Here is a 22,747-nt window from a genome sequence, read left to right as displayed (position 1 = left end):
TGTTTAGCATAGCTCTGTGTGAGGCACATATGAAATGGGGGAGCAAATACAGTCCACCCCAAAATATAACCTTCATTGTCATGGAGAGCAAAGGTGCTATACAATGTCATATTATGTGTCAATTTTTCTTACTTTTTTTAGCGGAACAATTTTTGCTATGTTAAGAAAATGAGTGTTCTGAACAGAGCAGGAACTTGTTCTTGACACCTGATCTTTCATTCATGAGTATGGTGAGAATTCTGCCTCTGAAAACATGTTTCTGAACTCTGAACAATTTCAGTGGTGTTATCAAACATCTGACATGAAGCAAAGCAGTAAAGCTACATCCAATCTCTCTTATGTTTTACCTTCTGACTGTTTATCTTGCACTTTCCACAAAGCTTTTTTTTTTAACCTCTATGGGTGAAATGCTTCAGTTAAGTTTTTATGCAAAATAAAAGCAATGCAGGGTGCTGAAAATAGGTTACTGACAAAGATCAATAAATGCCATGTGCAGTGGAGCAAAGTTATCAAAATGCAAATATTTCAAACAAAACATAATATAACAATTGCCAAGATAAGCAGTTCTCTCAAAGATATTATGGGCATTTTCTTGTTTACATAAAGTAATTAAATTCAAGCCAGAAGAATTAAACAAAAATCCCCAAAGATATTATTGCCAAGATGATTTAATGTGGTGCTACAGCTGGAAAGTTTTGCCTGTTTGAAGGCTGGAGAAATATTTATTACAAAGCTGTATTTGAGAGCTGACAACTGTTTTCAAGCTTACTTATGAAAAGCTATTCATTTAATGGCTGCAGAAAAATAAGTGCCTTTCGATTATAGACCTGAATCATGAAGGGAGAGGGTTGGAATGATATTTTTGGCCATAAACTATCTGCATTAAGGAAGTTCTGGAGTTCCAGCTCACTGGAGTCTTTGCAAAAGCCACGAAACAATAGTAGGGATATTTGCAGAACGGGTCAAAGTTTCTTGACTGTCTTACAGTTGCTAAGCAGTATCCATTTCTTTACTGATGTTAGACATTGTTTCAGAGCCGGGACAGGTCCTTCAGATCAAGATAGGAGAAATAGTGTTGGATGCCATCAATGTACTTGTGGCACTGAACCTCAAGCTCTGAATAACATTGAACAATGTTTTCATGTTGTGTCCAACAGCATGGGACAGAAGGTAGTATCTTAAGGTCTATAATAGACCATCAGTGACAATGTCAAAGAGGATTTCTCCAATACCTCTTATTAATCACCCCTCCAGTAAAGACCAGAAATGACCTTAAAAGAGTACTTCCAAATTCCAGCCCAGGCAGGCAACTCAGAAGGATACCTTTGCCAGTCCTATCAAAGGCTGTTGAGAGCTCAGGCAAAAACAGGGTCACACTTTCCCTGTCCAGTTCCTTGTATAGCTTGTTCATCAAACAACCTCCTCTCCCATAGACAGCCAGGCTGTTTGGTCATATTTTCCACTTTGCTCAAGTCACCATCATTATACTGTTAGAAAAGAAGGAAGGTCTGTTGTTTCTGCTTAGTGGTAAGGGGCACTCAGGAGTAATTGTGCCAATAATTTCTCCATTCCAGAGGTCAACTAGGGCAGAATCACTATCAAAGATGGTACAAATATTTCCCAGAAAACCATCTGAACACATGAGATTCCTGGTGCAGACCATGTTAATCCCAACACTGCCCCTGAAGAAATTCAAAGTTCCAAGAGACCCAAGTCCACCAGGTAGTGATTAATCCGTGACAATGGAAGGTTCCTCCACACCTCTGCAAGTCACCATTGCCACTCCTAGATCAAAAAGTATTGCAGAATGAATGGAGTCAGATAACATGCATGTTTTGCCACAAGGAAAAAAAACTATGTGAAAGACTGATCCAGCACTGCGGTTCCTATATTTGTCTGGTGCTCACATTCCTTAACAAATTCATATGAATGTAAATAATTGAAACTATTTTCAAGTGTATTGATTTTGCCAGGAAAGAATAGTTGTGGTTGTAGAAAAAAAAACGGGGCCTTCAAATTTTCAGCATTAGAAGTAGTAGCTTGAGTCTTATTGGTGCTGGCCTGACTCTTACTTCATTACACTATTAAAGGGAATGAGGGCAAGCAAAAGAGACAGATGGCCCTGCTTCCCTTACCAGATGCCTGATTTTCCTTTAAAATGCCCTGCAGTCTTAATGTGGGTCTTGAGAAGATACTGCAGTCATTACTCCATTTATGTTAATTTCCACCACCCCCAGAAGCTTAAAGTTCCAAGAGGCCTTAGCTCACTGATCTGCTCATGACAACAGAAGAGTAGAAATTCCTCCACACTCAAATAACTGGCACTAAATCCAACAGAGATAACCAAGACTAGAAATGTGCCCACCTATGGGTCCAAAAATGACAGTACAGTGGTGCCCCACATAGCGACGATAATCCGTTCTAGAAAAATCGTCGCTATGTGGATTCGTCAATATACAGAACAAAAAAGCCCATAGGAATTCATTAAAACACGTTTAATGTGTTCCTATGGGCTAAAAACTCACAGTTATGTGAAAATCCTCCATATGGCAGCCATTTTTGCTGCCCGGTAAGCGAGGAATGGGCGCGAAAACACAGTGGGCGGTCATTTTTTAACTCGGTGGCTATTTTGGAACCGCGGATCAGCTGTTCTAAAAACATTGCTATGCAAAAATCGGTAAGCAAAACAGCTTACTGATCATCGCAAAGCGATGTTTTACCATTAGAAACATTGCAATGCGATCGCTTTTGTGATCGCAAAAACTTAATTGCTATGCGGATTCATCATTAAACGGAGCACCCGTTATGCGGGGCACCACTGTAGTACCTACCCTTATCATAAATGGACAGCTGTGTAATGTAACTATCTACGTAGCTGTGCAATGTAAACTACAAAGAATTATCTGATCACTTGTTTCTCTCAAAGATTGTGTAGTACCTCTCAGAACTAATATCTCCTCTGAGTCCTGCTAAATGCCTCTGTTATTGCACCTTTGACACTGCTACATGTCTCTGTTGAAAAGGCCTTAAGTGTAACAGTGCTAAGAAAAATGTCCTGGTACTTGAAATGCACGTTTGATGTGAAAGTTCTCTGCTATATGGGAAATGTTCCTTAAAAGGGTAATTAAGCTATCCTTACTTGAAGATGTTTGTGGAGACATGTATCCGAAGAACCAGTACACTAATAGCTCTTGAAAGTATAGGTGGAATATGAATTTGTAATTAGGTTTTAAATATTTTTTTTGCCTGCAGTTACATTGCTCAGATCTGAAGTTTCAAAATACTTCATTGTTAAGCCATGTGTACTCAATCATTTTTGCAGAACAAGTGTTCTTCTTGTTCTTTCTCGCTTACATAACACTAAATCGGCTGAACCACTTTTTTTTGTGAATTTCCTCATGCAAATATTTTCCTTTGGATTGATACTCTTGGGAAAGATAATTACCAAAGAGATTTGTTTGACAAAGTTATATGTGCAAAAAAGAAGATTAGAACAGAAAGTCTATTACATAGTTTCCTAATTTCAGACATAATCACTCCTTTGCTGTAGAGGAAGCCTCAATTAAAATGTACATCCTACAGTAAGACATCTGCTTGTGAGCTTTGGTTTGCCACTATACATCTTTGGCCTAATTCAGTTCAAATCCTAAATTCTTACTTTATTTTGTCTATTGCAATGACAGGGGTAAGTTTCAGGGAGCTACAGCATGACCAATGAGACCCTTGGAGGGGATTCACTAGAGCAGCAGGTCTCAACCTTTGGTTCTGAGATATTCTTGAACTACAGTTCCCAGAAATTCTGGGCAATACAGCTCATTGTGAGTTTCAATCCCAGAATATCTGGGGACCCAAGATTAGGAACCACTGCACTATAGTATGGAAATGTTACTTTTTGAGACTGCAGCTTCTGAAATTCCCCAGACACTATGATCACTGGGAGATTTTGAAAGTTGTAGTCTCCCCCCCTCAAAGTCTTCCAAACTTAGGGGAAGGCTGTCAGCTCTATTCTCAGTGCCAAGTGCCAACCATTATCTTCTGTGTGTCATCTGCCTTCCTGTGTACTGGATGACACTGTAATGCCTTACTAGGCAATATGATTTTTCGTGGTAGTTAAAAATTTTCTAACTTTAAAAAGAAATTGCAGAGAACTAGGTGTGCTAAGAGGGACGTAGTGGCACTGTGGGCTAAACTGCAGAAGCCTGTGCTGCAGGGTCAGAAGACCAGCAGTCGTAAGATCGAATACACATGATGGAGTGAGCTCCCGTCGCTTTGTCCCAGCTCCTTGTCAACCTAGCAGTTTGAAAGCATGTAAATGTGAGTAGATAAATAGGTACCACCTCGGTGGGAAGGTAAAATGCCATTCCCTAGTCACGCTGGCCATGTGACAACGGAAACTGTCTTCAGGCAAGCACTGGCTTCTACGGCTTGAAAAACGTCCCCTAAAGTCAGACACGACTGGACTAAAAATGTCAAGGGGAACCTTTACCTTTACTTAGGTGTGCTAAAGTCTTTACACTATTAACTATGTGTGTATGTTTCTCTATCCTGAATGCTAGCTACTTAACTCAAAACACATAAGAGTATCAGCCACTAAAAGGAAACAAGATGTACTGTACTAAACTTCTACCTGTGCTCATTTGCTGTCTCTCTATTCCAAGATCCTTACACGGTTTCTAGAAAAAGTTACGCAGTAGGGAATCATTAACCCAGCATTGTCTAAGGCAACACTTGAGAAAAATACTGAAGTTCATTCTTCAGTGGCATACTTAATTGAAATGGAATGAAGTCTGTTACCTTCAAGTATAATGCCAGGAAATGTTGAAAACAACAGCAAAAGAGGCAGACCAAACCAGAGATGGATTGATTCAGCAAAAGATGCCACAGCCATGCAAGTTCTGAGCACAGTAGTTGACAACAGATCTTTTTAGAGATTACTCCAAGGGTTGCCATAAGTTGGAATTGACTTGATGGCACATAACAGTAACAGAGATATAAATACAGAGATTATTTAGGCCAGATAAGAATAAGCACAGTCCATTCTTCTCTACATTCATTGGGGCATTGCCACAAAGACCTTTTAATATCTATCTCTTTCTTTTTCTTGTTCCATTTTGCACAGTTCGACAATGAGTTCTCTAGCATTCTCTAGGGTTGTTTCCTTTGGATGAAAGAGCACTGGAGACTTATTACTTAGGCTGTAAGTCACAATCTGACTGTAGGGCTGGGAAAAAAGCAATTTTGTTCATTCAACAGGTAGAAGCAGCCAATTGTGCCAAATTAAAGTCAAATTAATGTTTTAACCTGGTGAACATAACCTGATGTTTCTTCAAATTGTAGTCATCTCTGATTGATGTGAAGAATCCACATGGCTGCAATTGAGAGTCTTGTAGGTGGTGCTGTGTGCAGCCATTAATGATATCTTATATAGTCCAGAAAGAACAACACTGTTCAAACATCCTAGGCTGCCAATATTTCCCCTAACAGAAGAATGGTAATACATGCTGCACAATATTTTGAAAATTCAAGAAAGAATCTGACAATATTTTAAAGAATATGTTTCATTGGACATGTTTTAATGAATTTCAACCCATTTCCTCATGTCCCTTGTGTATAGCATTGGTAGCCAGACATTTATACACATAAAGGAGAATATGTAGTAACAATGTAAAAGATCCTTAATGGTGGTTGTTGTTAAGGGTTACGTAAAAGTCCTTGGGGGTGATATATCTATATTTTATCATAAAACATGCAGCAGGTTTCCCCCCACATTTTTATCCTCCCGTACTTTTATTCCTTATGATTTTAGTTTCACACCATGCAAGATCTTGCTCTATCTATATTTATTGGTTTCATTTCTTTCTTTCATTTCTTTCTTTCTTTCTTTCTTTCTTTCTTTCTTTCTTTCTTTCTTTCTTTCTTTCTTTCTTTCTTTCTTTCTTTCTTTCTTTCTTTCTTTCTTTCGGACTATTTTTCTCTACCAGCATGTGTTAATCTGACTGTTCCTACCCTGATGTATGTTTTACTCATCAGTGACCTGTGAGTGACTCTGAAAGACTACTATTAAGATATGTGCTTGTCATCACCCATGCCAGTTAAACAGTCCTTCACTACCACTATTAAAACCATCACTGTGTTGGACCACAAAGCTGGATTGACAAGTAAAGCTTGTGTTTAAGGAGCCACGAGATGCTTTGCTGTCACTTAGCAAACTATGCATTGACACAAACTGGCTGTTTTGAAAAATCAAGATTCTTCAGCGTGGCCTCTGTGAATGCACACAAATAGGGTTAATCCAGCACCAGCATTAGTCCTCTCAGAACATTCTTGAGCTTTAAGAGAAAAGTAACAAAGTTTAAGGCTGCCTATACTGCGCATGCTCCGCCCACCCAAGCCTCAGTTCCATTTTTCTGCCGAGTGAACTGGAACCTCTTGCTTTGAGCTTTCCAAATAACCTTTTTCTGACTGGATTTTTTCTGTGTTTTGACTTGGATATTAGCTGACTTTTCCGATTTTCTCTTGCCCTGATGCGGACACGTTTTTTATGGACTTTTCCTACGGATTTCCCTTTTGGCTTGGCTGCCTCGGTTTTCCCGCCTTTTCTGTGTTCTGCAAATTGCTCCAGCAAGACTGCTTTAAACGTATCTTATGTCCCCTTCAGCCCCGTTTAGCCGCTGTGTGGCTTGTTTAAGAAAACTCCCCTTCCACGACGGGCATGATTGTTGCCTTTTTTGTCTAGGGAAGTCCCACCGTACCCAATCTTGCAAACATTGCAAATCCTTTACTAAGGCGACTTTGAAAGCCAGACAGCAGCGTCTTAAATATCATCTTTGGGACATTGCTCTGTCTTCCACTAAGCCATCTGAAATGGAGGTTTCCTCACCTTCAGCCACCCCTTGTTCTGAAGCCAATACTTCTCTTCAACTTGCAGTTCCCAGGGATAGTTTTCAGAGACATCCTCTCCATCCTCTGCCTTTCTACTGAAGGTTCTGCCACAGGGAAAAGGGGTAGGGTTTTATAGTTCTATACCTGTCCAGTTGCACAGGCCTAAATCTGGATCCACTCAAATGTAATAGGGTAATAGGGCAAGATGTTTAAACCAATTTAAACTAGTTGAAAGAGCAAAAGTAGGTTTGCAGGCCAGGATTACAGGCCAGAGTGCTATAGTGACTAGTATGTTGGACTAGGACTCAGTAGAATTGAGTTCAAATCCCCACTTGGCTATGAAACACACTGAGTGGCAGGTCAGTCACACCCTCTCAGCTGACATACCTCACAGGGTTCCTGTGAGGATAACGGGCGGAGGATCTGTTGCCACATGCACCTCTTGGAGTCATGTGGAGAAGGGACAGCAAATAATGACACCAACACCTACAGCACTGGTTGAGAATTAGTCTGATTGAATTCAATTGTGTTTTCTTTTGAGTAAAGTTGCTTAAAGATTGTGCTGCCTTAGAGAGCTAGTGCTTTACAATGGTGAAGCTGCTCAGCTGGGATGTGAGTGAGCTGGGGTCTATTTTCCACTGAGCTAGGAAATTCACTACATGATGTTGGACCATCCTGACCCTATTTCACAGTGCTGATGTTAAGATACAGTGGGAAGGAGCAAAGTCACATACACAGTTTTGTGTTCATTGCAGGAAAGGCATGATATAAATACAATTAATGTAATAGAGACAAAAATAAAATAATGGCTAAAATCTTGATATATAGTTTCCTACAAGGCATACCTTTTACAGGTGGACTGCTATAAGTTAATAAATCTCCATCGACATTATTCATTGCATGCCAAGTCTGACTTGGCATGTAACAGATTACATTTATGAAGATTTCTTAATTTAAGAAAATTCACCTCTAGAAGTTATGACTTTTGCATAACTACACAACAGGATTTCTGGCAGTTACTTCATTTCTATGGTGTAGCCTTTGTTAGCAACAAAATATTATCATCAGCTTACAGATCTCTCTCCCACACTCTCTGTCTCCAAGCAGGCAACCAGATAAATGGCTGGATAGATGATTGATATTATATTATTAGAAGTGGTGGGCTTAGAAGCCCATTAAATGGAAGAAATTCCATCTGTGCCATTTCCAGGCAATATTCACATGCTTATGAGACAGGCAAATTACTCAGAACCGTAGACATCGATTATAACACAGTCTTCCTAACTTTGCTATACTAATTTAACACTTTTAGTGGATGTGTGAGGGAGAAACAAGTTGAGTCCTATGCAAATATAATTAAACTTTCTGATAGGATAATGGAAACTGTGCTCCAACACCTTTGGAGAATGTAAGGTATATGCAGCCTGCCTCAATGTATGGGCAAGCAGCTGTGTTGACTGATAACAAACCCCTATCCATGACTCCTTATGGAAATGCCAGAGTTCAGTGGGGCTTGCCTCCAGGAAACTGGGTGTATAGGACTGCAACCTTAGTTGCTCTGAAATACAAGTGTGAGATAAGTATTCCTCCACAAATAATAATAATAAAACCCTAAGGAATTACAAGCCACCCTCTGTCTCCTTTCTCATAATTAACTCTTTACACAAATAGTGTGAGAATGCACAAAGGCAATCAGAGGTTCCCACACGAGAATTCACATTTTCAGTTTGTTGTGTTGAGTTACCATATTCTTCCATGTGGAGTTGTTTGAGGGATTTGGGAGAGTTAAACAACAATGTTGCCTACCACTGTTTTTAATCTACTCTGTGTATCAGTCAGTCATCTGCACCACAGAGATAATGCTTCGCTACTTTACAAGAGCACTGGGAAAACTAAAAATCCATTAATGATTCTGAAACTATCAAATGCTAAAGGCAGTGACAAAGGTCATACCTGACACACAACAACGTTGGCAAACTACTGCGTATTCTCTGTCTGTGAAATTATGTGTGCATGTGCTTGTGTGAGAGTGGGAATGAATATATGTGTGGGAGAGTATGTATACACTCCATGTATCTGAATAATATAACTATTGAGTTGGAAGGGTCCTATAAGGCCAACAAATATAGATTTAAACTGAACCAAGACTGATGTTTCATTTTGTTCATCTTATTTTGCTTATTGGATGATTCATACTACAAATTTTGATCAATGCATGTCGCTGAATAACTTTTTAAAAAATAAATATTAATTGAAGCTGACATGCCAGGCAGGCAGGTATAATTTTTAAAAATGACAATCTTAGTAGGTGTTCTTTTTATAAAGGGTGTTTTCATGAGAAAATGTCTAATTTGCACTTAGACTGGGAGGAAATGATACTAGCTGCACATATAAGGGGGTGAAATCCCCTACATCTTTCAATATTAGTTTTTTCATAGTTCTCATCCCTCCTGTTGAAAACTCCATGTTGTTTCAGATATAGTAAAGCCACTGCACGAACTATAATTGAACTGATAAAGTCTGCATGGCTAGGAGTTGCAAAGACTCTGCATGTCAAAGGTGAGTCTTTGTTTACTTCTTGAAAATGCTTCTGAAACAGGTTATGGAAAGCCACTTTCAATAGAGAAAAGACCAGTTGATCAGATAGCAGCTAAACTAATGAAAAGCATCATGGAAGTGACAGGAAGATTAATTAAGTCCCTCCAGTTGCATTCACAGGCACAGACAGAGCTCCTTTGGGTACTGCTGCAGTTAAATAGTATTCATGGTGACAAATATTGCAGATTTCTAAAATTGACACTTTTGATTCAAGGGTAAAAATGCACACAAATACACATGTGTGTGCCCCACATGAACACTCATTTGATCTGACAAGGAAAGGAAAACCTAGGAATGCGCTCTTCTGACTAGACTAACATAAAATCACAACAGGATTTTGCGGAGACAATGTCATCCAGGAAGTGGTGTTACCTACAAGAAAGCTGCTGTCATGCTGTTGTAAATCAGTATTCAGCCACATAATATATTGGGCCCATTCTTGACATTCAGGCAGAGAACTTATTGTGGGGGAAGCAGCCATGGGATGGGTTGAATCCTTGATACAGGTAGGACTCTTATTCCTACTTACTTGTCTGTTTCAGTGATTGGAGCAGAACCTGGAAAAAGTTACTTTTTTGGATTACAGGTTCCACAATCCAGTAGAGGCCATGCTGGGTGTTGTAGTCTGAAAAAGCAAGTTTTCCAAGCTCTGAATTTGATCATGCCTGAAAAGGGTTAGTGTCACAAAGATGTTCCAAAGAAACCAAACAATATGTAAGTAAATGGGTAAGTAAGTGCCCTGCAATCCATTCATATAAGCATATTTCTGGGTTAGGAAACAATATTATTGGATCACTGTAGGAAGATGTTTTTCCATTACACTACATGCTAATGAGGATCCCATCATTTCTGATCCTGAGGTATGATTACTAATTTGATTGAAACTGACTTTTTGGCTGAGCACAATACCTAAGTTCATTCTCCTATTTTATTGATGAAAATATTTATTTATTTATTTACAATATTTTTAGCCGCACCATTGCCAGTGACATATTGACACTAGCTCTCCATTTTTCTGAGGCAAATCTACTATAGAGGCCCAAGGCTTTGGCCACTGCAATTGGCAGATTTCTGTGAGGGCAAGCTAGGCTATTGTCTTTAGGAAGTGGAAAGGTTGAAAATTTATACCTTTGTTACTTGTGCCAATTAAGATCTAAAACCTTTGCCCACATGAAGTCTGAGTGCATGAGCCAGGGGTATCCTGTCTGGTCCAGTTTTTGGACATTCTGGTTGAACTTCATGTTTTATACCTGGTGAAAGTTTTACATAACTTGAAAGCTTGCTTGGTTTGTAACTCTCTCTAGTAATCCAAGAAAGTCATTGCCTAACCCAGTATATTTTTTTTTCACAAAGAAGACTGTAGTTTAAATCAACAGTTAATTTTCTCTGTGCATAAATTCGTAGCTTTTGTCTTACAGCTTATTGCTTATTTAAATGTGCCAAATGCTCATATGATGTTGGCATCTCCAAAAGCCATATTCTTCACAGTCTGGGAACTGATAGCAGTCTGGGAACTAAAGATGAAATTTATTTTAAGAAAAATTGGAAATCTCTCAAGTGTGTACGAGCTTTTAACCTGCCACACAAGGCATCTGAACTGATAATGTTCTGTCACCCTCTGTCTTTTGTTGCACATTATTACATTTCTGCCAACAATAGAGTCTCTGAATGTGATGTTGCACATATTCCCAGAATGCTTCCTTGCCAGCATCAAATTGAAATTCATTATAGCCAACCAGTAAAAATCTGACTATAGATCTATTATTGGTTGTCTCCTGTGAAATTTCAAAAGCAGCACAGAGATTTCCAGGAAGCCTCAGGAGTTTAGAAGGCACAATAATTTCATTAAATATCAATCAATCGTTGTAGTAGGTATGCCTGCATGCTACATTTCTGTTCTTAGCATGGTGCAATCTATGTGCCACTGGTTGGTCTGAATTTTAGAAGGCACGGCATGAATTCATTAATAAGATTTATAAACAGCACCTTGCTTTGAGCCACTGTGGTATACAAAGCACAGAAAAAGTTATTTGTTTGGACAACAACTCCAAGAATACACTGGCCAACATGGGTATCCTCAAAAGCAACTTTTCCTTTCTCTGATACAAGGAATCATGTTGCTTTTGAACAGAACAAGCCCAAAGTCCACTCCCCATCATTTCCTCTTCCCTATGAGCAAGGAATCTTGTGGTGCAGTGGTTAAACTGCAGTACTGCAGTCAAGACTCTGCTCACGTCCTGAGTTGGATCCCAATGGGCTCAGGTAGCTGGCTCAATGTTAATTCAGCCTTCCATCCTTCTGAGGTCAGGAAATCAAGTATCCAGTGTGCTTTGAGGGGTAAGGTGTCTCCTGCATAATTAAACTGTAAACCACCCAGAGAGTGCTTTAAGAGCTATGGGCAGTATATAAGCAGCAAGCTTTGCTTAGGTTTTTAGGAATGTGATTGTGGAAGTTGCTTCTTAAGTGTCACATGTTTTGAACATACCACTGATGGTCAAATCTTGTTTTTGCTTACACTTATGCAACTCCATCAAGAAAGCAAAACATGGCTTGAGTTAAGTTGAAATTTTAAAGCTTTTAGTGAATTCAGGAGGGAATGCAGAGGTGTAAACAAATATAGAAATCTGGCTCAGAGTTCCATTCAATTTGTTTTGTGGGTGTTTGCCAGAAGGACAGGCTGCTGGCTTCTGTTTTTTTGGCTTCTGCTTTTTTTTTCATTTGTTCTACAACTGAAGTGAAGACAGCCACTCAAAAGCAGTAAAGGGTGTTTGTAATATATTTTTGTCTTGCTTTGTTTATGTCTTAAGATATCTGAATATCTCTACTGGATCTTCATTCAGTTGTCAGATTGTGAGTGTGTGTTGGTAATAGTATTTTTATTCAGGATCTGACCATTTTGGGCAGATGATGATAGACAGAAAAAGAAGACAGCAGTAGGCAGAACTAAGAAAATAGCTTGCTCTCATGATCATGATTCAGTTTTGCAGTACAACTATCTAGTCCTTACATATGGAGAATGCGTAAGAATGGATATATAACAAGTCTCATATTTGTGGTGTAAGAAGCGGTCCCCAATGACTTCCAGTAATCTGTGAATAGAAATTTACATTGCATATGCATTCCTGCTCAGAAATAACCCTCAATGTGTTGTGTTTACTCACTGATAAGTGTGCATAGGATTTCAGCCTTAATTAATTATTTAGATCTCCATTTTTCTTATAATGGTACAGTAGGACCCCTGTATCACAGAGGATTTTTTTCAAGCCTTCCTGCAGATGCTGAAAAACGGGACTACAATGAATGCTACCTCTCTCTGGCTACCTCTTGTGGCCAGTTCTGGTAATGACATTGTGAAAATATATTTCTCTAGCAAACACTATACATCGTGTGGTCTCTAGCTCCCTATCTTGTGGCTATTTCTGTCAACTTCATCATTAGAAACATATATTACCAGGAATTTTTATTTTAATACAGTGGTGCCTCGCACAGCAAGGTTAATCCGTTCCGGATTAACCCTCGCTGTGTGAAACATCACACTACGGAAAGTAAAAAGCCATTGGAACGCATTAAACATGGTTTAATGCATTCCAATTTGGCCGAATACTCACCGTTGTGCGATGTTCCGGTATAGCCGGCAGCCATTTTCGCGCCCTCCCCTCGCTAAACGAGGGCGCGAAAACGCTGCGATCAGCTGTCCGGCGGGTCCAAAATTGGCCGCCGGAACAGCCGAAATGGCGGGGCGCAGCGTTTTCGCGCCCTTGGTAAGCAAGGGGAGCGCGCGAAAACGCTGCCGGAAGCCCCGAAATGGTTGCGCGCAGCCATTTCGGGGCTTCCGCAGCATTTTCGCGCGCTCCCCTTGCTTACCAAGGGCGCGAAAACGCTGCACCCCGGCCCCTTTCGGCTGTTCCGGCGGCCATTTTGAAGCCGCGGAACAGCTGATCGGCGGGTCGCAAAGCGAAGGTCAGTAAGCGAACCGCTTACCGACCTTCGCTCTGTGAATTTTCCCCTATGTAGGTGCCGTTTTGCGATCGCATTTGCGATCGCAAAAATGGCATCGTTGCGCGGATTCATCGCTCTACGGAGCGACCGTTGTGCGAGGCACCACTGTATTTTTAATATTTTCAGACTGTGGATAAGTGAATCAGTGGATACTGATCCCACAGATACAAGGCTCCTGCTGTTTACTTAAATTCTCAACTTGCAGAGTGAAGGCTGTAGTACACATCCATACCATCAAATGCTGGTTGAAACTGAAAGAGGGGATAGAATCAGTTTTAGTACTTTCTGCTTTTAAAATGATGCTGGATTTTAACAATAGGATAATTTTATCTTGGAACCAGGAAAATTAGAAATTTATTGATATATGCGGACTCTCTCAGGATCTTTTGTGTGCTTTAAATTTTGAAATGGCTGTCTGTTATCTGAAGTCCCGTCATTTAAAATATGATTTTCGAGCTGACTGTATTTTGGTCTGTTTATCAAAATGTGCCCCTAGGTATGCCAAGTTACCCACTGAAAATATCTCACCCACAGTAATTAACTATTACAGTAATTAGCCGCCTAGAGTGGTCAATATGACCAGATAGGCGGGGTATAAATGTAATAAATAAATAAATAAATAAATATTATAACAAATTTTAAATGGATAAATGCTTTTACAGCTTGATGTTGCCAGGCTATGGGTTTTGCAGTGGTTGAGGGAGAGTGGTTGAATCTGTTATCAACATCCTTTGGAGGAGAGAGTTTGTCCATGTGGAACGGATGCAGTTGAACACCTAACCCATTGCTTACTTGTCTGCCCAATTTATTAAGACTTAAGAGTAATTCTGTTCAAAGAGATAGGTCTTGCATCTAATAGATCTGATGCATATCTGATAAATTTTCTGCTGTGAATACTGCAAAATGTATTTCTGAAAAGGCAGCTGGCTTCACTTTTAGAGCAACAGATTTAAGGAAGTAATTTTGTAGTGATGTTGGTCAGGTTTTATCTGTTGGTTGAACTGTGAGATGAGAATGTTGATTTTAGATGGTTTCAGTTCAGTAATGTATATGTATTTGATTACTTTATATTATTCGAACTTATTTTGTAACAGCTATAGCTACACAAATAAACTCATCTGTCCGATAGCCATGTGGTTATCTTTGCATCCTTGCATCCAAATGGCATACTGACATAAAGCAACTCTTTTTAGCCCAGCTCCCTCTGCTATCAATTTCTGTTATTGTGAAGTGGCTTAATATATGAGCCTGAAAACATTGCCAGCTCTTCTGTGGAGGGGCAAGGGAAATGAAATTATTATTAATTTGCCTCTGCTAGACTATGCACTCATGCAAAAGGCCAGACTGTAGGAATCCCAAGCCAGAATTCAGATTACCAGAAGAAATATCAACCTCTGATATGCAGATGATACCACTTTGATGACAGAAAGTGAGGAGGAATTAAAGAATGAGGGTGAAAGAGGAGAGCGCAAAAAACGGTCTGAAGCACAACATTAAAAAAAAACTAAAATCATGGCCACTGGTCCCATCACCTCCTGGCAAATAGAAGGGGAAGATATGGAGGCAATGACAGATTTTACTTTCTTGGGCTCCATAACCACTGCAGATGGTGACAGCACCCATGAAATTAAAACACGCCTGCTTCTTGGGGGGAAAGTGATGACAAACCTCGACAGCATCAGACATCACCTTGCCGACAAAAGTCTGCATAGTCAAAGGTATGGTTTTTCCTGTAATGATGTATGGAAGTGAGAGCTGGACCATAAAAAAAAACTGGCCGCCGAAGAATTGATGCTTTTGAATTGTGGTGCTGGAGGAGGCTCTTGAGAGTCCCCTGGACTGCAAGGAGAACAAACCTATCCATTTTGAAGGAAATCAACCCTGAGTGCACACTGGAAGGACAGATCCTGAAGCTGAGGCTCCAATACTCATGAGAAGATTCCCTGGAAAAGACCCTGATGTTGGGAAAGTGTGAAGTCAAGAGGAGAAGGGGAAGACAGAGGACAAGATGGCTGGACAGTGTCACCAAAGCTACCAACACAAATTTGACCCAACTCCAGGAGGCAGTGGAAGACAGAAGGGCCTGGCGTGCTCTGGTCCATGGGATTTTATATATATCACTTAGATTATATATATATTTGCCTTGTGTATATGTATATGTGTGTATGTGTGTGTGTGTGTGTGTGTGTGTGTGTGTGTGTGTGTGTGTGTGTGTGTATATATGAAAGATTATATATATATTTGCCTTGTATGTAGTACCAATTGAAAAACTGCCTGCAACCATGGTTTTGACTGGCACTTCACACAAAGGAAAAGAAAAATAATAATTTTAACTAAAATATTTACAAGGAGTGGGTAGAGGTGTTCTGGGTATAGATTAGTTTGCTCTAGTGATCAGGTTGTCTGACCCCTGGGGGACAAAGTGATCCATCTCACTCTTGCAGTGAAGCAAATACCTGTAGTGGGACAAATGCCCTTTTGATCAAGCCCTCACTGATGGTTGAAATAGTCCCTTTGACAGGGGACTTTACTTCATTGGAACAATATATAAAATAAATAGTGTATGAATTGTATTCATCAAGTTTTTTTTTTAAAAAAATAACTTGTTTCCAGTAATCTTTGGGTCTTTTTAGTATGTATGTGAAAAAATATCATAGATGCTATTTTATTCTGCCTCTGCTAGAAATAAAGTTTTGTGTTTCCTTTCACAGTTTAAAATTATTGTCTATTGTATGTTTAATAGTGTGCCTAGATCTTTGAGCCCAGCTCCTCTCCAGGAGGCACAGTGAGGAATTGAACTCCAACCTCTGACTAAGTAGCCAGAGACCTAAACCACTTGACTGGATGGATATAGTGCAAGGTGCTGCTTCCCTTTTTTCTGTCCTGTCCTTCCATTCAGCCATATAAATGGTACATTAGAAGCTTCCTCTGTGTATCCCCTCAAGATTGCCCATCTTCTAAGAAGCTTTTGCTCCCTTCTCCTCTGGGTTTAACATTGAGATTCCTATTAAACCTAGCTTAATTTACTGTCTCTTTTAAGACTAAGGAGCTGAGCTTTAAGTGTATTATATCTGTCATCCTATTTCCAATGGTATAAAGGCATTCATCCTGTTAAATCCGGCCTAGCAGAGGTAAACGCTTCTACATGCTTTTGCTTTTAATTTTCAGGCTCCTGTTTTCCTTTGTATCTGAAACTGATGTTGCAACCAAAACCATTTTTATTGATCATAAGGAAAGAACAATGTCCTGTAGACAGAGGCTGTGCAGCTTCCACAGGCTGTCTCGTCAGTTGCACCAGATCTGACCTGGGGCACTTCCTCTTGGAAAAAAGACTATCTGGATCTTTGATCTCTGTCCCCAGTGACTGCCTCCCACCACTTTTCGAGGTGCCTGTTATATGTGTCTCAGGTCATGTGTGAGCTGAACTGAGACGTCACATTTGTCACATAGACAAGACAACCAAATAATTATAATCATTTCCTGTCTACACATCAGTGCTGCCTGCGCTATATACAAACTAAAAACCTTGGGAAGAAAGGTTCAAGCTGTCCTTATTGTTTTTTTTTGTTTTGTTTTTTGCTTTGGGGTTTTTTTTTTTTTTGGCACCTCCTTATTCATTAACTACACACAAGGGGACTGTTGTTTACCAGTAGAAAATTACTTGTGATGGACTATATGTGACTGATTAAAATGTACTTGTGTGGATATATGCATTATAGAAGTGGTTCCCAACCATGAGTCCCCAGATGTTTTTGGACTAAAGCTCACTGGACTTCTACACTTTATCATTCCTGATTTTCTCTTTGAGGAGAAATGTTATCTCTTTTTGCCCTTTCCAGCCAAAAGGGAGCCTGCCCAGGAGATGAGCCAGCAACGCTCCTTGCTGCCTCCTCACATGCTGCCTTTAGTAGGTGTGGCTGAGAGGGACATTTCTGGGCTGGGGTAACTGTCAATCTGTCCAGCGCTAGCCATTTGTTCTTTCCTTCCCTCTGATTTCAGTGAGAGCTCTATCTCGCTGCTCAGTGTTTTCCCCTTCTCTAAAGTCTGTTGAAGTCTGTTGTTGAAAGCAGTCATGCTTGTCAGTGTGCTGTTTGAGTTTTCAACTGTAAGCAAAGAAAACATTTTTTATTCTTTCTTTTACAAATGTCTCAGAATGAGTTATTGAGACTGTAAGTGCCAGTTGATGATAAAAAGGAGGGCATCAATCTGGGGAACATGATAGCCTAGTAAATCCTTCCACGTACTGCACAGCCAGAGGAATTTAACAAAAAAAATCAAAACTCTGCAATGGAGTGATGATACAACTACATCTAGAGCAAGTGGATATCACCCAAAGGGGGTTCTTTCTATCCTTATGGAGTGAGGGAAAGTAACCCCTTGCAATCACTGATCGTTGATTGCCCTCTCCATGGGACAAGTGGCCAAGTCTGTCTGCACCCCGCACTCCACATCGTCCCATTCATCCTTTCACAGGTGTGCCATACCCGGTTTCCCCCTGCTTCCCTCCTTATGCTGTTAGACCCATTATATCACCAGCTCTGTCTGATGCCCAGTTTGCAGGGAGGTGGCATAGGGGTAACTGAGGGGACAGAAAGAAAGAGAGAGAGGAGGGGCACCTTTCCGGATTCTTCTTTGCCAGATCCACAGAAAGGGAGCATGTTGTTGCTGTTGCGGGGAAGCGCGCGCCGGGGAGGGGGGGGGGGAGAGCAATGTGTTCGTAGTAACTCCTCGCCCTGATGTCACACCACCGGCACAGCAAGGACATCACAAGGAGGAGTCAGATTACAGTAAGAACGGGCAGCAGTGCAGCCTACAGCCTGCAGCAGCAGCAGGAGCAGCGAGAGGAGTCCACGCTGAATCCGAGCGGGATTGTTGTATCACAGAGGGAAGGCGAGGAAGAAGAAGGCGAAGGAGGAGGGAGGAAGGCGGCCGCCTCTCCCAGCCCGGATCCTCACGGAGGCTCTTCGCACAGCTCGTCCGCTTCCCGCGGGCTCTTTGGCTTTTGGGGGCTGGGAAATTTCCACCCCATCATGTAGCATGAAAGCGGCTCTTCCTCGCTCGCCTTGGCAGAGCAGCGCGGCGCGGGAGCTAATGCTGAGCGCGCAGCGGCGGGATCCCGGCTGCATGATTAATGAGAAGCAGCATGTATTTTGGTGAGTGGCCCCTGCCTGCCTGCCTGCCTGCCTGCCTCGCCTTGCCTCGGGAGGACGACGAGGGGGCGGCATCGGAGGGGGGGCGGCGGCGAGGGCGGCAGAACGGGTCCCTCGCCCTCGGAACCCACCCAACCGAACCAGCCGACACGAGGCAACACGGCACGCTAGTTGCGAAGGCGGCTTCCATTGTCTTTCCTGAAGGTGGCTCGGGTCTCGGCGGGAGCTGCGATCCCAGGAGGATCGCCAGCCCCCCACCCACTCAGCCCCGGCCCTGCTTCGCCCCCCCTCTTCCCTTCAAGCAACCTGCCCGCGTCATCCGCCGCAAGGGTTGCGAAGCGTGGGAAGTTGGAGGCAAACTTAAGGCACGGCGGGCGAGCCCCTCGCGGCGTCGCTGGGGTGGGTGGGCGCGTTCAGAAAGCTCGCGGGGGGGGGGCTGTCACTATTTTTTAGTCTTCCCCGTTGAAAAGCCCTTGGGTGGGGGCTGAGTAATGATCTAATCCCGAGAGAGGAGAAAGGAGGGAATGCTTTTTCTGTAAACTCTGGGCTCCGCGATCGCGGCTGTCGGCACTTGCCAGCCCTAAAAAAACGCACACCGGGCCACGCGTGGTGGGCTTGGGGAGGCACCTTCCGAGGCGGCGGTAACGGATCGGTGCGGAGTTTAGTTTTCGTGGAACTCCTCGGGTCCTTTTTTGGGGTTGTTTTAACGGCTCGGCTGGCTGCGGAGAACCTAGGAACATGTTTTGGCTACGCTCTTCGTGTGTGTGTGTGTTTGTGTTGTGCATGTTGCATAGCGTAGCGCAGCAACATTTCTGAGAGCTGGGCTGGATATGCAGGACGCAACGGAAAGCTGAAAGTTAAGGCTGGAGGGGAGGGGAGGAAGTCTTAATATGCAATAAAAGGAGAGGGGGGGAAATGGGGGGGGGGGGTTCGTCCTATCTCGCCTTGGTAGAGAGTTTAACGCCTCTGATGCACATTCCGTGATAGATACGGAGAGAAAGCAAGGGAACTCTTGGGCTGGTCGAGAGCCTTCTTTCATTAAATCTTAAATCCAAGAGTTGACTCGGAACTCCAAGGAGGAATGTCTCGGGTGCTCCGCCGGGCTCGTGGCGAGCTGTCAGATTGCCTGTTACTGATGGGAAGATTTCTCTCCCACCTTCTCTTCGCCTAAAAGGATACGCTAAATGTGTTCAACCTTTGGAAGTGGGTGGAGGGGAAACATGTGCTCATCTTCGGAAAACTTTAAAGCCAACATAAATCCTAGGGAGCCAGGGAGGGGAACCGTGAAATTGCTAGACAACGTTAGAGGAGAGGAGGCAGGAGAGAGAGACAGAGAGAGAAGGTTGTAGTGCGCCAAGTCCTTGCAAGGGTGGTTGTGAGGTGCGATGGGCTATAGCCGAAAGTATTCTCTCATGATGCAATAACCATGAGGGAGTTTGCAGTGCAATCCGGTACATTTCTATGTAGAAGGGAAGTCCTGTTGACTTGCCTGTAAGGGTACAATCGTGATTGCATTACCTTGCTCTTCTTTTTAAAACGTCTCCTTTAAAACTAATGCGCTGCCAAGGGAGCTATTAGAATAGATTTCTCTGCACTCAGCTTTACAATACAGTTGGATCTTTGATCTTGGCAAGAACCCGTGGTCTGTGTTATGTACGACCACAGCTGCAGATCTTAGTAGCACTAGGTGCAGGTAATCGGTTCTAATCCACTCTGTAACAAATAAAATAAATATTTTGGTTTCCATGTCTGTGTAATGAGGTTCCAGGACTTTAATGTCCTCCTGGCATGCCTTCACTGTCCAGATTCTTCCAGTGTTCTTAACTGGATGCAGTGCCTAGCTATTTATTTGCACGTGAAGTCTGATTTCCAGTATGTTTCAAGGTTTTGACTGCTGTAACAATGTCTCAGAAGGTTCAACTAAACCATATTTGGTGGGATGTGGGGTGGAGATATTTTCTCTCTAACCTTTTTGTTTAAATTCGTTCAGGGTGAGACCAACTCTGATTCTTCTGAGTAGCAAATCATTTGCAGAACACACACCCCAAATCCTGCTCTGTCCACATTCTCTAGCTATTTTAGTGAGACTTTTGTTCATGCTGCCTGGAGCTCCTATCTCACCTGCCTATCCCAGGAATAGAATGAAATGTTTATGGCTAGGGGAGCATTGACCAAAGGAAAGTATGATCAGTGTGTATTTTCCTTTTCTTTTTCCAGGGGAATAGTGTAGAAGAAGTTCACAGTAGTTAGAAAACTGGCATAGTCAGGCAATTATTTATTTATTTTTAAATGAAGATTTTAAAAATCAATTATGCTAGTCTCTTCTGTAAACGGTGCTTTCCTTTCCTTTTGAAGGGTGGGAAACTTTATGGAATATGTTCTCCATTTACGTTAAAAGTTTTAAGAGTCAGAACAGTAATGCCCTGTAGGATCTATGTGTAGGTGAATGTTTTCTTTGCATCAGTAATTATCATCACTGTAATGCTGTTAGAATAATGTTAGGGTAGAGTGCACCATGCACTGCATTTCAGGACATGAAAACAGGATTGCTAGGAACAGACGTCTTCCCCACCCATTGTACACTTTGCATAGATTGTGCACAGTATCTAATGGCTGAAATAAGCCTCTATGCAGGGTCTCTTACCAATGCAAAGGGCTGTAGTCTCATTTGATGAACACTTAGTTTGTTCTCAAAAATACCCATGGGTGTGCATTAGTTCTAGAGATATTTTTCTCTCATGTTTACTGAATGTGGATTGACTTCACATATAGCTGCAAAACACATCTTTTCATGACAAGGCAGTGTGACCTTTGTCTTTTTACAGAATTTGTGCAGATGCATTAATTCCTACTTTGTTGTGGTTAGTGTCCTATGAAACGACTAGGTTGCTTGTTTTAATGGCAGTGCCAATATTTTGAATTGGAAATGTTACAGTTGCAACCTCCGGATATAATTGTGGGCATCATGGGTCAGGATGTTGTCCTGTGTACAACCCACTGAATTAATGGGATCTGTACAAGAACATTAAGCCTTCCTGTGTTTTCCATTCTTATTTCATCTAGTATGTAGAAGAACAACTTCCTCTTCAGCACTGCTGCTGTTAATGAGTGGACCAAATGATCAAGCCTAAAAATTAGGAATCAAGTCCTAAAAATTCACAAGTGAAACTTCACAAGTGATTTTTGAATTTCAGGAAGTAAAATTAGCAGCTATTGGCAACTGCTTGAAATCAGTAACTGATGGTGATGAAGATGATGATAATGATGAAGATGAAGGGAATAGTTCTTAAATATTTCTTCGTCTAGCTGTCTATTTTATACTGTCTATTTTGAGGAGCAGCCGTCTCAGGCAACGAAGGGTCGCTCCATCACTTGTTGCCTTCCTTTTTAATTATCATTATAGTTATGTTAATGTAGCTGGAAGAAAGCCTAAAATGAGTAAATACAGTGTTGCCAAGAAGTATTTTGTAGCACAATTTATTTTTAGAGGGTTTTTTTTTAAAGAAGCAAACATGTGCCTCTGTCTGGAGTAATTACACTAATTATTTAGCAAGATATAAAAGAATCTTCAGTAAATCTTCTCCTCAGATTTTTTTTAATTTGTTTAAAAAGGCTGTGAGTTGGGGAGGACTGTGTATTGTCAAGGTGATGTTACCAAGTGATAGCTAGGCGTTTGAACTGCTCCTGTGCAGTAGATTCTGGTTAACACAGAAATATTGATACAGACAGATAGTTTGCTTGGGGTAAGCCTGTTCTGTGTGAAAGCAGTGGGTCCAACATGAAATGTCTTAAGCTGCACATTAGGGAAAAAAAGCATACCAGTTGTCTCATTCTGGTTCCCCCAGAAGTGCTTGTGTCCTCATTCAGCCCTGTAGCAAAACCCCATTATTGTGGGATGGGGATGGGGATGTGGGGAGAGGTAAGCTGAATCCTACCACTCAGGATGTGGAACTAGAAGGGACAGGCATGCTGAGGGAGAGAGAAAGGCTTATGAGGCAGCAGTGCTCTACAGCTATGATTGTCAGCCAGAAGAAATACTTCCATGATGTTGAAATTACATGACTGTGCATGCCGTCTCTGAAAATCCTATAACCTTTGTAGTGGGGTGGTGGCAGAGT

General features: G+C 41.6%; 1 protein-coding gene across 16 annotated transcripts in view; it reads left to right on the top strand.

The window, feature by feature from the left end:
- Positions 1 to 22,747, top strand: part of ZNF385D (zinc finger protein 385D) — a 528,097-nt gene that overhangs the window by 270,249 nt on the left and 235,101 nt on the right. Inside the window, exon 1 of one of the 16 annotated variants that reach the window (XM_020807449.3) lies at positions 18,192 to 18,632. The exons of 14 other annotated variants lie outside the window; for them this stretch is intronic. In XM_020807449.3, coding sequence (XP_020663108.2) covers positions 18,611 to 18,632 — 22 coding nt within the window. In that variant the 5' untranslated portion in view covers positions 18,192 to 18,610. Of the gene's footprint in view, positions 1 to 18,191; positions 18,633 to 22,747 lie in introns of those variants that run through there. One more of the 16 variants, XM_078377272.1, reaches the window with a different exon arrangement.

The sequence above is a fragment of the Pogona vitticeps genome, chromosome 6, assembly GCF_051106095.1.
Source record: "Pogona vitticeps strain Pit_001003342236 chromosome 6, PviZW2.1, whole genome shotgun sequence".
In the NCBI taxonomy this organism is placed as follows: domain Eukaryota; kingdom Metazoa; phylum Chordata; class Lepidosauria; order Squamata; family Agamidae; genus Pogona; species Pogona vitticeps.
Note: the sequence above shows the minus strand (reverse complement) of the source record. Positions and strands in the feature narration are given on the sequence as shown.